General features: G+C 44.5%; 1 protein-coding gene across 5 annotated transcripts in view; it reads left to right on the top strand.

Annotated features, from left to right (window-relative positions):
- Positions 1–19,300, top strand: part of ABCA1 (ATP binding cassette subfamily A member 1) — a 128,533-nt gene that overhangs the window by 58,855 nt on the left and 50,378 nt on the right. For all 5 annotated transcript variants that reach the window (XR_012038383.1, XM_072842211.1, XM_072842213.1 and 2 more), the window contains exons 8-11: positions 9,023–9,115; positions 13,729–13,969; positions 15,907–16,046; positions 16,390–16,506. Coding sequence is in view for 4 of the 5 variants with exons in the window: in XM_072842211.1 (XP_072698312.1) it covers positions 9,023–9,115; positions 13,729–13,969; positions 15,907–16,046; positions 16,390–16,506 (591 nt within the window). In the remaining variant the exon portion in view is untranslated. The remainder of the gene's footprint in view (positions 1–9,022; positions 9,116–13,728; positions 13,970–15,906; positions 16,047–16,389; positions 16,507–19,300) is intronic.

The raw sequence follows: 19,300 nt of genomic DNA, 5'->3' as shown, positions 1-19,300 counted from the left end.
TGTCTTGCAAGCTCTTTGTTTAGTGTTGTCTTGATCCTTAGACAAAGGCTTGGAATACAGAGTGGCTTGGCTCATTCCTTTTCAGGGCAACATACTTCAGCTTATCCCAGGCAGCCCTTAAAGCATTTGTGTGAGGTTTTTTTTTTTTTTTTTTTTTTTTGCAGGAGAAAACAGTTGCTTTTCTCTTCCTATATAAAAATCAGACATTTGTGTGAAGTATCAGATTTTGTCTGGCGTTGTTTGACTGTACTGTCCACCTGTTTACAGCACAGGCATTCATCTGGCAGTCCATTGCAATCCTTAACATTTGGTAGGTGGTAGAATGACACACCTCATGGATTTACTCTTAAGACTGTGTTCACTTAATTCCTATAGGAAAAGGGGAGCACACATTTGGAAATAAATTGGTGAATTAAGCAGAGTGTTAATATTACTTGCTCAACTCCATCTGTACAGACATTTCTGCCTTAGTTATAGTACTTCTTCCTCCAAAAATACTGTAATTTCTTTTTTTTTTTTTAAAGATTTTATCTATTTATTTGAGAGAGAGAGAGAGAGAGAGTACAAGCAGGGGGAGCAGCAGAGGGAGACGGAGAAGCAGGCTTCCTGCTGAGCAGGGAGCCTGATGTGCAGCTCGATCCCAGGACCCTAAGATCATGACCTGAACTATAGGCAGACACCCATCCGACTGAGCCATCCAATGCTGCCATATTTTGAATAAAGGTTTAGGTTTGATTTTTGTCCTGAATTATGTGGTAGTAGGTGTATTGAAATGTGCTTAGAAACAGCAAAAAAGTGAGGGTACCTGTGTGACTCATTGGTTAAGTCTCTGACTTTTGGTTTTTCAGCTCAGGCCACGATCTCAGGGTCATGAGATTGAGTCCCACATCAGGCTCCACACTCAGCACAGAGATTGTGTAGGGTTTTCTCTCTCTGTCTCTCTCCCTCTATCTCTCTCCTTCTGCCCCTGTCCCCTACTTGTTCTCTCTCTCTAAAATAAGATAAATAAATCTTTAAAGAAAAAAAAGAAACAAAAAAAATATTTTAATGCATTAAACACAACAAATTTAAAAGTTTTTTGAAAAAGATTTTTATTGGGACGCCTGGTGGCTCAGTGGTTGAGCATCTGCCTTAGGCTCAGGGCATGATCCCGGAGTCCCAGGTTGGAGTCCCACATCAGGCTCCCTGTAGGGAGTCTGCTTCTCCCTCTGCCTGTGTCTCTGCCTCTCTCTGTGTGTGTTTCTCATGAGTAAATAAAAATAAAATCTTACAAAAAGATTTTTATTTATTAGAGAGTGTGTGCATGGGGAGGGGGGGTGGGGCAGAGAGAGAGGGAGAAGCAGGCTCCCCACTGAGCAGGGAGCTCGATGTGGGGCTTGATCCCAGGACAGGGAGATCATGACCTCTTCCCAAGGCAGATGCTCAACCGACTGAGCCACCCAGGTGCCCCAAATTTACAAGTTAATATTTAAATTGTTGAGTTGTTTTTTTAAAAGATTAGTACCTCCCTCAGACATGAGTTTTGTAGTTCTCTACTTTGATAAGAAATATTAAATTGTTCCTCAAAGGAAAACTTCATTATCAAGTAAATCACTGGAAAGAGGTAGGATGTCTTCTGGGTGGCAGTAGTCTTTGTACCTAGTATCTGGCTTCCTTATTTTCAATTTAAGCTAAGACATAAAATCCTAGCCTTGAGTTGGATTTTCTGAATATGGGCAAAGTGAAGTAGAGATTTTTAGCCTACTCTGAGAGTAAAGGAAGTTTAAAATGCCCTTAATTACATTTAATTTCACAATGTTCTATCTTCTATTTCTACTTGGCAGTGGCTTCTTAATGCGTTGATAATCTATCTCTCCCAGTCTTTATTTTGTAGAGTGATTATCTGTAAACAAATACTTAAATTCATTCATTCAGCAAATATTGAGCCCTGATCTGTGTCATGCACTGGGCTTGGGGGCGGGGGGGCGGGTGGCAGACAATATTGAGCAAGCAACCGATGTCTTTCCCTGGTGGTGGGCAATGAGTGGGACAGACCAGGGGAGGAGCAGTTGCATCCTCTGCTGGGTGTTGTGCAGGCTCTGATGCAGTCCTTCTAATCCTCTCTTTGAGGATCAGGAAGGAGGCATCTGTTAAGTTGGGACCTAAAGAATAAAGGTTAGTCAGGTAAAGAACAGGGAGAAGAATGTTCCAGGCAGAGGACCTGGCTTATGTATGGTGTCCAGAGTGGGGAAAGGAATGAAGGTGGTATTTAGGGGAACTGTACATGATTGATTGGTTCAGAGAGGAGCAGATGTAGCTACGGGGAATTTGATGGTAGAAGGAACAGTAAGACCGAATGCTGTGGAGGTGACTACAGATCAGCTGAGGCAAACTTTCAAGAGCCATGTGAGGCCATTGGGCCTCATCCTTTAGAGCAAAGGAAGCCACTGAAAGGCTCCAGAAGGTGGTGACTTGATGAGGTGAAGTTGAATGACCTTTGAAGCAGGACACATACCATCTCGTCCTCCTAATGTGCTTCTCTCTTGCTTTTAGTTTTTCTTCCACAGACATTTACTGGGTGCCTAATTATTCTATGCCAGGAACTATGCTGGATGCTCAATTGAAATAAACACCAGCTCAGAAATTAAAGTCAAATTGACTTGGCTAGGTTACTGCCTTTTTAATTGCCAGTATTTTACAATTTAGTTAAGCTACTAGGATAGAAAGACTATAATGAAATCGTTTGTTAGACCCCCTGAAAGATGGGGTATAATAATGGTCTTTGTTGTGCTAGGGCCAGCGCTCCAGAATGTCATGCTTTTCGGCAATGTTGCCATGTGGTGATTGACACACTTTGCAGAAATGGGTGGGAGCCTTTTGGGTAATACAATATGTACTTGTCTATTCTTCCTGTAATGATATTACAGTATTTAGTTATGATATAAAAATATCGAATAATACACGAATTCCAGTTAGCTTACAATAGGTCATGTAGTCCCCCACTAAAGGTTTTATCTTCACTTTTTTTCCTCTCTTTCTTCACACAAGAAAATCACTTGCCTCCTGTGGTCAATGGGGACCTCTATGAGTTCATAGCAAAGGGAATGTTTTTGTTTAGGAAAAATAATAGTAGGAATTCCAAACTGTAAATTGTTTACTGGAACTCTTTGGAAATACTAGTTGGCAAGCTTTGCCTGCCTTTGTGAGATATTAGCAGGAGACCACAGTTAATAGTAGGTGCAGGCATATGGTTCTCAGACATTATTTTGTGGCCTAGTTTCAGGGCATGGTTCTCAAAGTTAATTGTACTCAAGGAACGTAGACACTTTTCAGATTGGGTATATGGTCAAGCCAGCTTACATTCTTGAGCCTTTCTTCCACTCCTGCCTGCTCTGCTTCCTTTCCTCCTCACTTCTTTTATCTTTAATTAAAACGTATGAAATAGTTAAAACTTACAAACAGGCGTAGAGAATAATGGAAAGAACACCCCTGTACTATCACCCATCATTCACCTTGCTTGCTTCTGATTCTTTTCAAGAAATAAAACGTTGCACTTATAGTCAGTGCCACCTGTGTATCCCCTCTTCTTTCCTCCAAGACCGTCACTATCCTGGAGATGCATGCTTTTATGCCATATATATGTATTTGCATTCTGTTAATGGTAGCTTACCATATTGGTTTGTAGGTGTCCACATTGTATGAATGTGCATATTGATCTTTAACTTGTCTTTTTACCTCCACATTATATTGTTGATTTATCAGATTGATACATGTGGCATCTGATTCATTTTAACTGCTCTATGGTATTTCCTTTTTATTCTGAAATTTTAAGAACTCATTCTTCTAGTCTTTGGCTCACATTTTCACATCGTTTATGGTGTCTTTTGGTGCATAGTTAGTTTCTTTTCTTCCTTTCTTTCTTTCAAGATTTAATTTATTAATGAGAGAGGCAGAGACATAGGCAGAGGGAGAAGCAGGCTCCCTGTAGGGAACCCAATTTGGGACTCAATCCCAGGACCCTGGGATCACAACCTGAGCCAAAGCAGACACTCAACCACTGAGCCAGTGATCCCCCCCTTCTCCCCTGCAGGTGTCCTGCATAGTTTCTACCTTTGTTTTTTTTTTTTTTTTTTTAAGATTTTATTTATTTATTTATGAGAGACACACACAGAGAGGCAGAGACACAGGCAGAGGGAGAAGCAGGCTCCATGCAGGGAGCCCAATGTGGGACTTGATCCCCGGTCTCCAGGATCATGCCCTGTGCTGAAGGCGATGCTAAACTGCTGAGCCACCCAGGCTGCCCTAGTTTCTACTTTTGAAAGTTGGAGTCATTTTTTTTCCCTTGGTTTGGACTTTTTATATATCAAGAGGCTTTCCCTATCCCAAGTTCATAAAGACATTTTCTCCTATATATTGGCAATTTTCATTTTTTACTTTTAGCTCTATAATCTGCCAAGAACTTAGTTTTGTGTAGTGGTATGAGATGGAAAACTTACTGATTTTTCTTACATGAACAACTAGTCCTGGCAACAGTAATTGAATAGCCCATCTTTTCCCTACAATTTTGTAATCTTTAGTTTGCAGATTCTCATCAGTCTCTTCTCTGTATTTCGTAACATTCAGGCACAGAAAAGTAAAATCAAGTCTTGAGCAAAATATCTGGATAGCCAGAGCTTTAAATGGCGCTGAATTTGAAATTTTTTTTTAAAGCCTGTCATGTCAACCCATATCCGTGTGTAACTCCAACACATCTTTGAAGATGGAAATTTGTATTGACGATAGGTTGCCAATACTTAGGTTAATGAATGCCAAGCATTTAATCTCAAACAACAATTAGCATAAAAAGGGATCCTGATAATGACATTGATCGTCCTATTACTTATGGATGGGTTTAGCCAATGTTTCTTTTATCAACCAAAACCTAAATTAATCAGTTTCTAAGCAAACCAGAGCTCAGACTATTGACAACAGCCCTAGGATGTGGTATGGCATTTGTGTCTGAATACATAAAGGTCTGATATCCACGGTAAATATAATGAAACCCTTATGTTTATGTCTGTGGCCAACGGTGGTGTTCATGGGGTAAGCAGTACGTGCATGGAGTTTTGCTGAATTGTGTAGCTTTTAAAACAAAAAGAATAAGCCTGCCTCAAAGGTTAAGTAAGACATTTAAGTTGAAAAACCTGAAGGGAAAATCATTACCTATGAAAGTTTAAATTCATTCAGATGAGGAAGACGTAGTCTAAGAACATGAACTGCTGATTGATTTGTTCCCTTCAGGGGAGAGATGACTGCTAATAGTGACAACGGGCGGTATATCTATGGTTTCAGAGACTTGGCCTTTTGCACTTGGTGGCTGTGAACTCAATTGGTATGACGTTCTGGCCTCACATGCATTTTGTATCATCTCTGATCCCAATCAGGGTGGGGTGAACTGATTGGCTTCTCTTCAGTGCTTCACTATCAAAGCAGACTGCATCATGCCAACCAGATGTGGAATGCACAAACAACCACCTTTGTGGAGAACATGCTCAAAAAAGAGGAATGAACATTGTCCAGGGGCTATGGCTTAGTGGTTCTCAAACTTCTATGCGCAAAAAAATCCTGAAGTTTCCTGGCTCACATGCCTACCTTCTGAATCAGGAGGTCTTTGAGGGCTGGGAGGTTGCATGCTTACCGGGCACTGCAGGGGGTTCTGGTGCCAGAGCTCTCTGAGACTACATTATGTCCGTGGAACCTGCTCATTCACAATTCTCTGTCATGACTTTGGTTGTAGTTCAAGGGCCACTGGTACCATTTAAATTTAATATTTCCTTTTTGTAGATTCACTTGCTTAAGAAAGTTAGACATTATATCTCTACTGTAAAGGTAAAATCAATATCACTTACTAGAAACAGAAGGTACACGTACATATGCATCAGGATAAAATTTATGTATGTGCTTATATGCGTATATACGTAGGTAGGTATAGATTACATATATACCTAAATGTAGGTTATGATTTTTCCTTCAAGTTTTTCAGTTTGTTTGTTTGTTTATTAATTAATTAATTAAAAGATTTTATTTATTCATTCATGAGAGACACACAGAGAGAGGCAGAGACACAGGCAGAGGGAGAAGGAGGCTCCATGCAGAGAGCCTGATGTGGGACTCGATTCTGGGTCTCCAGGATCACGCCCTGGGCTGAAGGTGGCGCTAAACCGCTAAGCCACTGGGGCCGCCCCCAAGTTTTTCAGTTTAAATGTCAACCTTAGGGCAAATTTATATCTGTGCATGTGTGATTTAAATATACATTTGTATTTGTATTTCATACACTGAATATTACATAATGTAAGTATATATTTTAGCTGCTAACATTTTTCGTTTCACAGTTTTGCAAACACTGAGGAAAAAGGGGCTTTAGGGAGGAGAGAAGCATTCAACCCAAGCCTTCGGGAATTAGGTCTCGGTTTTGCGCTGAAGAGGATTTGTAATGTTAGAAATAGCACATTGGGTGTGGCTGATGTGCTTTGCGATGACAACTCTGGCTCTCTGCGTAGTGGACGGAGGGCCCCTTGACAGGAGAAACAGTTCTTCCAGCGTTAGCCAGGAAACAGAGGGGGGAGGGGAGCATGGATGGATGTCTTTTCAAGAACTAGAAAACCCTTCAGTTTTGGTAGTAAACTTTTAAGGAAGGGAAGAGAAAGGCAGGGGTCACCTTTCTGAGAACCGTTAGGGCTCACTATGTACCAGGCGCTGTGTGAGGTGCTCAGCACGTGTCCTCTCATTTAGTGTTCTTGACAATGCTGGGTTACATGCCCACCATGAACTTTGTGGGTAGTTGTGGAAATCGGGCCATGGGGAGTTTGAGCCATTTGCCCAGAGTTCTGTAGCCACTCCAGGTCCCCATAACCAGAGAAGAGGAGACCGTGACAAGAATCATCAGATTCTTATTTCCATTCAGACTTTCTAAAAAAAAAAGGGATAACTGTCATATTTTAAGTTGTGAAAATGGGCATTGAGTTAATTTGGCATTTTTTTGTTTTGCTGCACAATCCTGAGTGTGCGTCATCTCGTGGGCCTGATGGTAAGCACAGGAACACTTTACTTCCCCATGCCTTCCAGTTAAGACCTCGCAGTTTGGAAAAGTTTTCCTCATGGTAGGGTCTATATATAGGGCCAGCTTTTAATGGGTAACCTTTAGTTGTGATGTGAACCTAGAGAAAGAAAGTAAAAAGCCAAAAACCTCCCACTTGTTTTTGCTCATGATCACTTAGTGGAAGGAAGGACCATTAACATAATCTTTGAGTTGCATCATGGAGAACTACCTGAGTATAGTGGTTAAGAGGCCCATCTGAGGATGCAGAGTGTGGGAAAGGTGGACCCTAGTGACTAAGCCTTTCTAGGAAAGCTCATGAGTCAGGCTGGAGAGATTCTTTCATAAGTACCTTTAGACAGATTTTATCAGAAATCTACATTCAGAATTTGGCTTGGATATTATGATGATCATGGTGATACTAGCTTAATCGTCTGTATTTAGAGTTTATTTTATTTTATTTTATTTTATTTTATTTTATTTTATTTTATTTTATTTTATTTTATTTCATTTTATTTATTTATTTATTTATTTATTTATTTATTTATTTATTTATTTATTTATTTATTTATTTATTTATAAATTAGGTTCTACACCCAGCATGGAGCCCAACAGGGGCTTTAAACTCACAACCCTGAGATCAGGACCTGAGCTGAGATTAAGGGTCAGTCCCTTAACTAACTGAGCCACTTAGGGCACACCCCCTCCCTGCCACCAACCTGGAGTTCTTTTTAAAGGAAAATCTCCCAGGCTGCTCTTTTTGAGATAATGATGATCGCTGTCCACCTCCAGCTATTTTCCATGCAATTTGTATTGATTTCACAACAATTCCTGATACAAGAAAAGTAGCATAATAGCCCAGCCTTGGGGTGCCTGGGTGGCTCAGGCATTTAAGTGTCTGACTCTTGATTTCAGTTCATGTCATAATTTCTGGGTCATGGCATCAAGCCTTACATCGGGCTCCAGGCTCAGCATGGAGTCGGCTTGAGTTTCTCTCCCTCTACCCCTCCGCCTGCTCATGCTCTCTCTCTCAAGTAAATAAATCAATCTTAAAAAAATAAATAGCCCAGCCCTTTCTAGATTATAGAGGTATCTGATAATAAATAAAATGAAACCCACAGAAGTGCCAAGGAAAGATGAGTTTTCCCAGAAACTTTTGTTTTCCTATTTAACAAATAAAAATGATGAAACTGACTCTGTATCTTTTTGTTTTTTGGAAGCCTGAAAACTCAAATTTGAGGCTCCTCAGCTATTGTAATTCTGACCTGAGAGCCTGTGCATCACTGTTCTTTCTCTTTTCTAGCTTAGGCTTTCTGCCCTAACTTTGTCTTTTCCTTGGGCCCAATTATTTTCTTGTATTTACTATGACACTAGGTGGCACATAACAGCAATTAAGTATACCCATGAGCAAATACAAAGATCTGACTAAAAGTAGATATAAAAATAAACATTCTATATTAAATTTCCGGTGTTAGAAGCAGTGCTGGTTTGACCAGCATGAGAGAGAAAAATTCTCCTTTCTGCGCTTTTGGCAGCTTTCAACTTTACATGTTCTTCCTTTCTTGTGAGCCGTTACCAACTTGTTTCTCAAGGTCATTCCTCTATTGCCCATCTTGCAGACAGTGTTGGGAATTTGTGGTCAGAGTTGCATTGGACACACACACACACACACACACACACACCCCAACATGAGATGATTTTATCTGTTGCATATCAAAGAGTTTCAAATATATATTTCTACACTGTTTAAAAGCATTCATCAGAGGATTAGTAAGTCTTATCTGAAATAACCTGCAGATGTGGAGTTCGAATAATTTTAGTGTCTTATTTTGGTCAGGAGTGGGTTTCTTGTTTTTTAAACTCAGGATTGTGGATGGTTTTAATTAACTTGTTTATTTTCAGTAGAGATTTCAGGTTTACATTCGAGTTTAGAAACAAAGTTTTTTTTTTTTTTTTTCCTTATTCCAGACAGAACTAAACTCTACATCTCCCTTCCTGAGCAACCAATTGGCTAAAGCCACAAAAACTTTGTTGGATAGTCTCGGGACTCTGGCCCAAGAGGTAAGTTGTGTCTGTCTGTCTGTCTTTCTGTCTTTCTTTAAATTAAAGATTTTATTTATTTGACAGAGCAAGCTTGCACGCACAAACAGGGAAGGTGGGAGAGAGTGAAGCAGACTCCCCGCCGAGCAGGGAGCCCCATGCGGGCCTCGATCCCAGGACCCTGGGATAATGACCTGAGCTGAAGGCAGACACGTAACTGAGCCATCCAGGGCCTTGTTGTGTCTTTCTAGCTTCAGGAGGCAGACCATTCACTATGGCTTTTGCCTATCCTGAGTTTGGCTTAGAGGGTCCTTTTGATTTGAATATTACATGAAATGTACAATAAATTTTAGAAGCATTAGTGATCTTAAAAATGATTTGGTTTGAGCTCCTTCCTTGAGAGATGGAAACCAAGATGCAGAGATGTCTCAGAGCTAATTAGTTTGTGGCTGAATGCCCGATGCCTGGTCTAGAACTTTCTCCCAGTGTTACTCTGTATCCCTAGTTAATGACTCATTTGTAAAGAGGGTGATTCCTTGTCCTCCTCCATGCACTGCATTTGCCTTACAGCCACTTCTCCGTATTTCTTCTTCAGCAGCAAGGTTAGTCCTTTTACCAAAACATTTGTTTGCTAACTAAAGGGAATAGTGTGTTCCCCTAATTCACACCTGCCCCTGTAAGCCCCTGGCCTCTGAGGTTCACCTTTGGGATTGTCTTTTCTTGACAAACATCAAGCTGAGTCTGCATGATGACAGACATATCAGAATAATCTTATATTTGCAAGATCAGGGGGGCCTGTGGGTACTTGCAAAAGCAGTTACCCTTTTGTCTGCCTGTCAGCCAGTGGGTGTGTCACATTGGTGACGCCCAACCTTGTTTCAGGTTAGACATGGACAGGAGGGGCTGTCTGATGCCCAGTGCGTACGGAGCCGAGCCAGGGGGCAGCCAGAAACAATCAGGCCTCAATGTCCAGGACAGTGCATAGGAATAATGTTCTCAGACTTGGTCCAGTCTTATTTTGAGTTGCTTCTCTAAATCATTTTTTTTTTTTTTTGGTATTTGTTTTGTGTTTCTCAAATATCGAAATTGAGGTTTCCGAGAATAAAAGTACGGTATGTTCATGATGGAAAGAGCAGAACGTTTGGAAAACACGGAGATCGAACGCCGTTGACAATTTGGCGTGTTGCTTTTAGTTCAGTTTTCTTTTTTTCTTTGAATTTTGCTTATGGGTGTCTGACTGAAGAGGCTTGGGTTTTGGGTCCCTCTCAGGAGAAGGGCTTTCTGGCCTGCCATTTGTTATTCTGCTTGTGAATGCTGGTGGCCTTTATGTAGGCACAGAAGCTGGGTCACCTGGGGTTCTTCCAGGAGGCAGGAGGAAAAGCAGAAGCTGACCTGCAAGTCCATGGCCATGTCTCTGGGGCTCTGTTAGCAGGCACTGGTGCACCCTGTGCGCTCCCAGCTTCCCTCCGAGCCTAAGAGCAAGCGGAACAGAGACCGTAACGTGGGAGGGTGTCTCTAAATTTAGGATCTGGGTTCAGGGTTTTCTCTTACACCTGCCTTTTGTCTGGGGTAAGAAAAATAATGGAAAGCCTGTGATGTTTCCATTGCTGATGAGGCTGAAACTCTCCACTAAGCAATAACACACCATTTTTCTTGGCAGCTGCTTCCTTCTGTCCTGCTTGCTCCCTGGTCCGGGGCTAGCAAGGGTCACCCACTCCTCGCAGTGGAACACCTTCAAGTCCCGGTGACCATGGGTTACATATTGTCTACCTTGTTATTTCCCTGAGACACACGGGAGAAGGGAAATAAATAAATGCACGCATGTATCTGTTCAGTGTTTGAAAGGAAGTATATGTTCTGATCAAAGCAGAACCCTTGAAAGGAAAAGGGAGCCAACAACTTCTCAGGACATCACTTGATTCATGCAGTATCGCCGAATTTCCCCGTATCGTTCACATGACAGATGAGAGTGGGTCTTCACTGTGCCCATTTTATAGATGGCACCGAGGCTCAGAAAGTTGGGGCTCACAGTCATCTAGTTAGTTAATTGGCAAACGCTAGGGTTTGAACCCAGGACTGTTGGACTACAAACCCCATATTCTTGCTGCCATAGCCTCCTTTTTGTGTGATGAACTCCGATGGAACCTGGACTAGAATAGAAAGGACATTCTTCAAAGAAGGAAATACGGATTAACAGAGCCTGGCAAATTGGATAGAAATGGGGACTTTAGGAACTCAATGAGTGAGCGCTGGCATGAGTTCCACATCTAGGTGACAGGGAAGGTGTGCGTGATGAGATGGGGAAGGCAGGACAGGGAGCCTCCCGCTTGTCCATTCAGTCCCTACCAGGTGCCTGACATTGCTAGATGGTGGGGTCTTGGCAGCGAGCACGCTAGCTCTCCTGTTCTCGTGGGGCTCGCATGGTGGGAGGTAGAAATAGAGAGGTCAGCAAATAACATGACAGCAAGATACCTCAATGAAGAAAAAGAAAGCAGAGTAAGAAGGATAGAGGGTGATGAAGTGTTCTTAAAGGGGTGATTAGAGAAGTCCTCTCTGGCAAGGTGACAGTTGGACCTTACGAAATGACCATATATTGTCCACTCTAAGCAGGAACAGATACAAAGACATTGATGTAGGGTATGATTAAGGAATGTATTTAAAGACCCAGGAAGACCGGTGGTGTGGCCAGAACAGAGGGGGCAAGTGAGAGGGTGCTCGGAGCTGAGGTCCAGGAAGGAGGCAAGCACCGTGCGGACCCGGTAAGGCCGGATTTACGCTGAGCGAGACAGGAAGCCAGTGGAGGGTTTGGAGCAGAGGGTGTATGACGTTGCCTAGAGAATGAGACTGCTTACATCATACATTCTGGCTGTGAAATTAGAAGAGACTAAGGTGGGGGCAAGGGAAGAAAGGGGCCTTTGCAGCGTCTTGAGAAAGTAGCCAGCCATTCATTCATTCACGCCACAGATGATTATCGAACACCGTCTTTCGGGGGCTGGGGGACAAGTGGCCACCCTTCGCTGTGAGTAGGGGCGCTTCACAGATAAGTGTGGAGCATGAGCTGAGGTGTAGAAGGATGAGTAGGAGTTCGCCCCTAGACAGGTGCCAGGAAGAGCCAGCGGTTTGGAATGACTCTGGTGCCTCCATCCAAGGATGTCCTGGTTTCACGGGGGAAGAAGTTTGTGCTTGCGGTTGGGGGCTGGTGGGCAGGTGGTGGCGAGGCAGCCTGTGGCGAGAGAAGTGAGTGGCTTTCACTTACTGTCATTAAAACATCTCCGGGGCTGCTCCGCCACCAACAAAAGGAAAGGTGGCCTGGCGACCTCTGCCCTCCCTGTCCTGAATACCTCATCTAGTTTATGAAAAGATAAAGTAAGGAAAGGCTGGCCACTAGCTGTGTCCTTGTAGTATATGTCAGATGCTCCCGGTTTGGAGGGAGAGATGCTTATGACCTCTGACCTCCCCTGGAGTGCCTGGTGTCCCTCCGGAGGCAGGAGGCAAAGACAGGATCTACAGTGTCGAGGTCCACGTTACCCTCACGAACCAGGAGGCTCTGAGATAGAAAACTGGGCACGTGGTGTCGGGATCTAGGCCTTCCACAGGGCGTGGGCAGGACCGCCTAGTGTCTTCCCTCTGCCCTCCGGGGCTCAGTCTTCCGGGCGCCGAGCACACGCGGTGACATTTCAGGGAATGTAGAGGTTTATAACTCATTTATCGTGAGATGGGTAGAAATGCAAAGTGCTTGATAAATACTTACTTACAAGGACAGTTGGGCCCAGAACTCTACAAGGTGCAGGAGCACATTTGTATAGGAGACAAAGTGCTTGTGGGGTGTGGGTCGCGGATACAGCCCGTGGCCGCTGGGGCGGGAGCAGGGCTGTTCTGTGCCAGGCCTTCTCTTCTGTTTTGTGCGATTGACACTTCGGGGTCTCAGTGAGGAGTCGGACCCTCGGAGGAGTGACCTGTGTAAGGCTGTAAGCCCGTGAGACACGTAGCGGGGATTCAGCCTCGGGTCTCCCCCTCAACACTTTGCCTAGCACTTAACTGAGATCAGGATGGGGCTGCACACACACACACGCGCGCACACACACACACACACACACACACACTCTACCTTTCCTCCCAGGGCCTCCTCACTTTCCACAGGGAGGCTTAAGGCTCTTCAGAAAGGAGTACGTGCTCTCGGGTGGGAGCAGCTCCTGATGGGTGTCTGGGAACACATGGCTATTCGGAGAAAGCATTCTCTTCCATAAGCCAGAAGATAATCCAAATGAAATAAAGCCCATCACTGGGGCTCCACTGACTTCTCGTTTATGCTTCTCAGTCTTCAATTTGCATAAGAATCACTGGGGCATCTGATGAACATGCAGATTCGAATTGTGGTTGGACCTAGTTGTGGACCTAACCTGCATTCCAGACCACCTCTCACATAATGCCTCTGCTCATCCCAGGGCCACCCGTGGGGTAGCAAGGTTCTGACAACCCTATGGCAAGGCTAAAAGGACGTGACACGGAATGTTCTGGGTGTGGCCCTGGAGAGGTCAAGAAAATAAGATGTTTCTTTCTCTCTCCTCTACCCTTGCCCTACCCTCATCTCCCCTTCCCTCCTCCCTCTTTCTCCTCCCAATCCATGGTGCCAGCTGTTCAGCATGAACAGCTGGAGCGACATGCGCCAGGAGGTCATGTTCCTGACCAACGTGAACAGCTCCAGCTCCTCCACCCAGATCTACCAAGCTGTGTCCCGCATCGTCTGTGGCCACCCCGAGGGGGGGGGCCTCAAGATCAAGTCCCTCAACTGGTACGAGGACAACAACTACAAAGCCCTCTTTGGTGGCAACGGCACGGACGAAGATGCTGGCAGCTTCTATGACAATTCTACGAGTGAGTGTCTGCGCAGATGGAAGCCCCGGCGGCCCCAGCCCCTGTTAGTGTTAGCCTTGGTCCGGTCCATGTCCCTCCTGCCCCATATTTACCCTTCTCCCCTGTAGCAGCATTGGGTGTTTCAGGTCTGTTTGCCCACCACGCTGAGCTCCTAGAGGAGTCCTTTCCTTATCAGCTAAGTGTCCCCACTGCTCTGAAGGAAGCCTGGCACATATCAGGCACACAGTGTGTTTATCAAATGCATGAGTGATTGAAAGCCGACCTCCCCAGTCTCCTGGGGGTTGTGGGAGGGGAGTTCCCAGAGAAATCAAGGATCTTCTTCTTCTCCTCCCTGGGCATGCTTTATAGTAAAACCTTTAAAATAACAGTTACAATGATGACAGCAATAAAAGCTAACATTTAGGGAATATTTCCTGTGTACTGGGCATTTCACCCTTACGGGAACCCTGCAAGGAAGGTTCCACATTTTATAGGCTCAGTGAGGTTAAGTGACTTGATCAGAGCCACATCATAGCTAATCCATAAGAGCCAGGGTTAAGCCCTGACCTGCCTGCCCCCTGTGCTTTATTTCTGGTAAACCACATGGCCTCTGAAATAGCTGCTAATGTGGTGTATGTGTGTATCATCAGACTCACGCATTTGATCTGCTGTTTGTTTTTGGTTCTTAGCTGCAAGGCGGTGTTAGAGAACCTCGTAACTCCATATCTGCTTCTCGCACTTGGGTGGTTTTGTGGGGTTGTGTGTTCTGTGTCTGGTGGCAGCAAGGAGCCAATGTTACAGTTTTAGACAATGCCATCCTTTTCCTTGAAAACATGATGCAAGCGAGCCTTTCTCCATTTCCAACCACAGGTGTCTCTTTCAGACACCAGTGAGGCAGCTTTTTGTGTGTTACTGTAACACAAGAACCTTTTATTCTTCTCTGGAGTAAAGCACTCCAGACATAGCAGGTTGCTTTGCAAGCCTGAAGGGGATGGCATTATAGGCAGTTTTCTGAAATGCCATCCGCTCTACTGCCTCACTTGCAAGTCAGCCCAAGGGAACCTTCATTTGCAAAGCAGATACAACTATGAGCAAATCCTTTTTTTTTTTTTTTTTAATATATCCTCCTTGCAGCGTATAGAGGATACTTGATATCTAAAAGAACCCAGAATGACATTTTTTAAAGAATTCAGGAATTCTGGGTAACCACACCTTATTGGCTATTATAACTTTGGATTTTTCCGTTAGGAATTTTTATTACATTTATCCGATATGCCTGGGATGAGACCTGTTAAAGGGAAATGTTTTATTTTTGCTTGAAAACTTAAGACTGAGGTCTAAATTCAGCTTTTCAATGAAAACGAGTTGGCAAGGGCTGACTTACGAGTATGAATCGAGAGTTATGCAGGCATGTGCATAGTAAAACATTTTTTCTAGATTCTCTCAGTTATGAGCCATCCATCAACAGTGTTATAATGAGCTCTGGTTATTTGTCAAGAATTGTTGTAGGAGCTTTACTGATAACATCTATGTTTCCTCACCACATCTCTGTCAAGTACCTAATAACTTTATTTATACAGAGGAGCAAACTGAGGCTCCTCAGTTGGCCTCCTCTTGAGGTCAAGTTACTTGTTACATAGCTATTAGGTGGTGGAGCTGGGATTTTTTTTTTTTTTTTTAATTTTATTTATTTATGATAGTCACAGAGAGAGAGAGAGGCAGAGACACAGGCAGAGGGAGAAGCAGGCTCCATGCACCGGGAGCCTGATGTGGGATTCGATCCCAGGTCTCCAGGATCACGCCCTGGGCCAAAGGCAGGCGCCAAACCACTGCGCCACCCAGGGATCCTTGGAGCTGGGATTTGAACCCAGGACTGTTTGGTTATCTCCCAAGCCCTTGTGAGCTCCTACAAGTATATGACCATGCATATGAATATCTGCCTTTTGTCTTCTTCGTAGCTCCTTATTGCAATGATCTGATGAAGAATTTGGAGTCTAGTCCTCTTTCCCGCATCATCTGGAAAGCTCTCAAGCCTCTGCTTGTTGGGAAGATCCTGTATACACCTGACACGCCAGCCACAAGGCAGGTTATGGCCGAGGTAAGCTGCCCAGGCCCAGAAATCCCTCTTTAGAATCCTCCTAGAAATTATGGGCAAAAAAGTGAAGTTGTGGCTTCAAATGGATTGTATCGACTATGTTCATGGCTCTTCCAGAGTTTCCAAAGAGGGAGAACCTCAAGCATGACCCAGGCCAGAGAGCTGACCCTGTAGGGCCAGCTCTCCAGCCTTGGGTATTGGAATTATAGCTGCAGGCAGACACTTCTTGGGGATGGGAAAGATTGGAAACAGTGATGGGGCATCTTGGCAGGGGGCAGCTGAATGTCTCATGGCTCTGCCTCTCCTTCATTTTTCCTGCTGCCCCTGGCTCCCCACCTGACTCCAGGTGAATAAGACCTTTCAGGAGCTGGCTGTGTTTCATGATATGCAAGGCATGTGGGAAGAGCTCAGCCCCAAGATCTGGACCTTCATGGAGAGTAACCCAGAAATGGACCTTGTTCGGGTGAGTGTCCCTACGATTACTGTGTGCCTGCTTGATGCTATAGTGGTGAGTTTCTGGTCACTTTCATGGAGATGACTGGGATGGGATGAGAATTCTTACATTTAACCAGGGTAGGTGTGTCAAGCTCAGCTCCAGCTGCAGGTGAGAGTACACAGGTAACACTGTTTCATGCACACCAGCATCCATGTATCTGGTGGTCAGAAGTCAGTTTGCCAAGAAATTTAGTGACTGTAAGACCCTGCCTATTGTCATTTCTGGTCCAAAAGCCAACCACGGCATCTTATTTAGGTTTCCTATGTCCTGGTAGGTCTCTACACAGGGGTGGGGACAAAGGCCGGGTCTGACCTCTAGATTGAGCTGAGATGCTCTCTTCCAAGGCACTGTGTGAGTGCCCAGCCACCATTAAGGTGTGGAGGGGAATTGCACTGAGTGCTTCAGAGCCACTTGAAAGGGATAAGTGCTTTAGAGACAATTGGATTCAAAAGCGGAGGAGTCTGAGCAAGAACAGAATGTTTCCTTTGTTTGAACTTGAGTGCCATTTAATCACATCATCCCTGCCTTGGGCTGAGTCAGAGAATCATTAGACTATTTCCTATCTCCATGGCGAGGGAGGCCTCTTTCTTTTGTTTCTGCTGCCATTAAGAAGCAAGAATGGATTTTACCAGGTTTCTTGTCTTGACACCTCATTGATCAGAGGGATAGCCAGGTTTTAGCGGCAGTGCCTACCTGGAAGGTACTTTTGCAGGCTTAGGATTCCCCCTTGATGCCCTGGGTAGGGGGTGCGATGGGGCCTTCCCGGGATGGGAAAGCTGGAGTCATCTTTGTTGCTCTAGTCCTGTTACATATGCGGAATTCGTAAGGGACTTTGGTGAGAAAAACATCAACAATGATTTGCATGGATATATGGAATAATTCCTGACTAGTAATAATAACAATTCATGCCTTTCAAGTATGGGTCTCCACTGGGCTCCAGTCTCTCCTTGAGAAGGAAGTCACGTGATCCAGCCACACAGAGCTCCATTGACCTTAGGTGTAGTCTTGGGCCTGTTCTTCCTGGTTCTGTCCTTGGAATCCAGATTTTTACTTTTTGGATGTCTCTCCTTATGTGTCTCAGGAGATTATAAGGGGCCCTATTGACGGGATTCCATGAATTTCGATCTGTAGGCAGATAGAGGCTTTCCTTCCTCTACTGATTGATTTAAAAATAAGATTTTATTTATTTAATCTCGACCTACTCTGGGGCTTGAACTCACAACCCCAAGCTCATGTCGCATGCTCCACCAACTGATTCAGCCAGGTACCCCTTATTTTAAAATTTTTAATTGAAGTATAGTTGACCTATAATATTAATTGCTTCCCCTACTTTTAAGTGGAGAGTTTGGCTTGGATGTTCCAGCAACGACTAGCTCGCGGTGCTTAGGGGACAAAGCCCTTGTAAACGTGGCCATGGCATTCGTTAGTAATTCTGCTGGGAGAGTCCAAGATGTGCAATAGGAAATGTAGAAACTGTGGCTGGGGAGGAAGGCATGGCATGTAGTTTGGAGGGCCTTGTGTGTAATACCAAGAACTTTTACTTTAAGCTGTGGGGGACCATTAACAAGTTTGAAGCAAGGAGAGATGGGTAGATGCATTAATCTGGTATGTCAGGTGGATTGAAGTGTGGAAAGATGGAAGGCAGAGGCCAGAGTGGAGACTAGCTAAGTGGGTGGCCAAGACTTCAGCAGGAGGTGAAGCCTGGTGGCTGCTTCGTTGTGGAGGGGAAAAGGTTTCTAGCAGGTGGATGGTGGAGATTTCTGATATGCCAGGGGATACTGAGGCCTGGAGTGCGGGGAGGCGGTTAACCTGGAGACACTGATTCCGGATGCATCAGTCTGTGGGTGGAAGTTAAAGGGGCCTATTCACCTGCTTTCTTTTCTCTCTTAAGGAGTGTTTCTCTTACTCCACAAGCTTGTGCTGCTCAGTCCTCTGCACCTCCTACAGCCTCGTGTCTGTTATGTGAGGTTATGCCTGAGGCTTGTGGCTTCTTTTGGCCGTAGCTCTCGGTTTTCTTTCTTTTTTCAGCTTTATTGAAGTGTAATTAACAAATAAAAATTGTCTAAGCTGTACACCATGTTTTGAGTTAGTATACATTGTGAAGTGATCATCACAGTGAAGCTAAATAGCATATCCATCACCTCACAAAGTAGCCTCATTGCACATTTCAAGTATATAATACAGTCATATTTTTGTTTTTGTTTTAAGATTTACTTATTAGAGAGAGAGAGAGTATGTGAGTAGGGAGGGGAGCAGGAGGGGAGGGGGAGGGGACAGAGACAAGCAGACTCCATGCTGATTGCAGAGCCTGACATTGGGCTCAATCCCATGACCCTGAGACCATGACCCGACCCGAAACCAAGAGTCAGACACTCAACTGACTGACTGAGCCACCCAGGTGCCCCAGCAGTACCCGTATTGTTAACTATGGTCATTCTGCTGTGCATTAGATCTCCAGAACTTACTCATATTGCGTAACTGAAACTTTGTACCCTTTGACCTACCCACTTCCCTCACTCCTAGCCCCTGGCAACCACCATTCTCCCTTGTGGTAGTTCTTATCTTTCTGCTGTTTCCAACCCTGTCTACATGTACTGCATCACCCCCCCCCCCCCGCCCCCCAGTTGAGAAGCACTTCTCTGTTGAGTCATGAAACCCACAGACTCTCAGCTGTTCTCTTTTCTGAGCTGCTCTGGGCCTCCTTCATCTCAAGGCCCTGCTTCCTCCCTGGCTACCACTCCTAAGGGTGATTGTAGGTCCC

This window comes from Canis lupus, chromosome 10 (genome assembly GCF_048164855.1).
Source record: "Canis lupus baileyi chromosome 10, mCanLup2.hap1, whole genome shotgun sequence".
Lineage (NCBI taxonomy): Eukaryota > Metazoa > Chordata > Mammalia > Carnivora > Canidae > Canis > Canis lupus.
The sequence above is the reverse complement of the archived record's forward strand: the minus strand, read 5'-3'. Positions and strand labels throughout refer to the sequence as shown.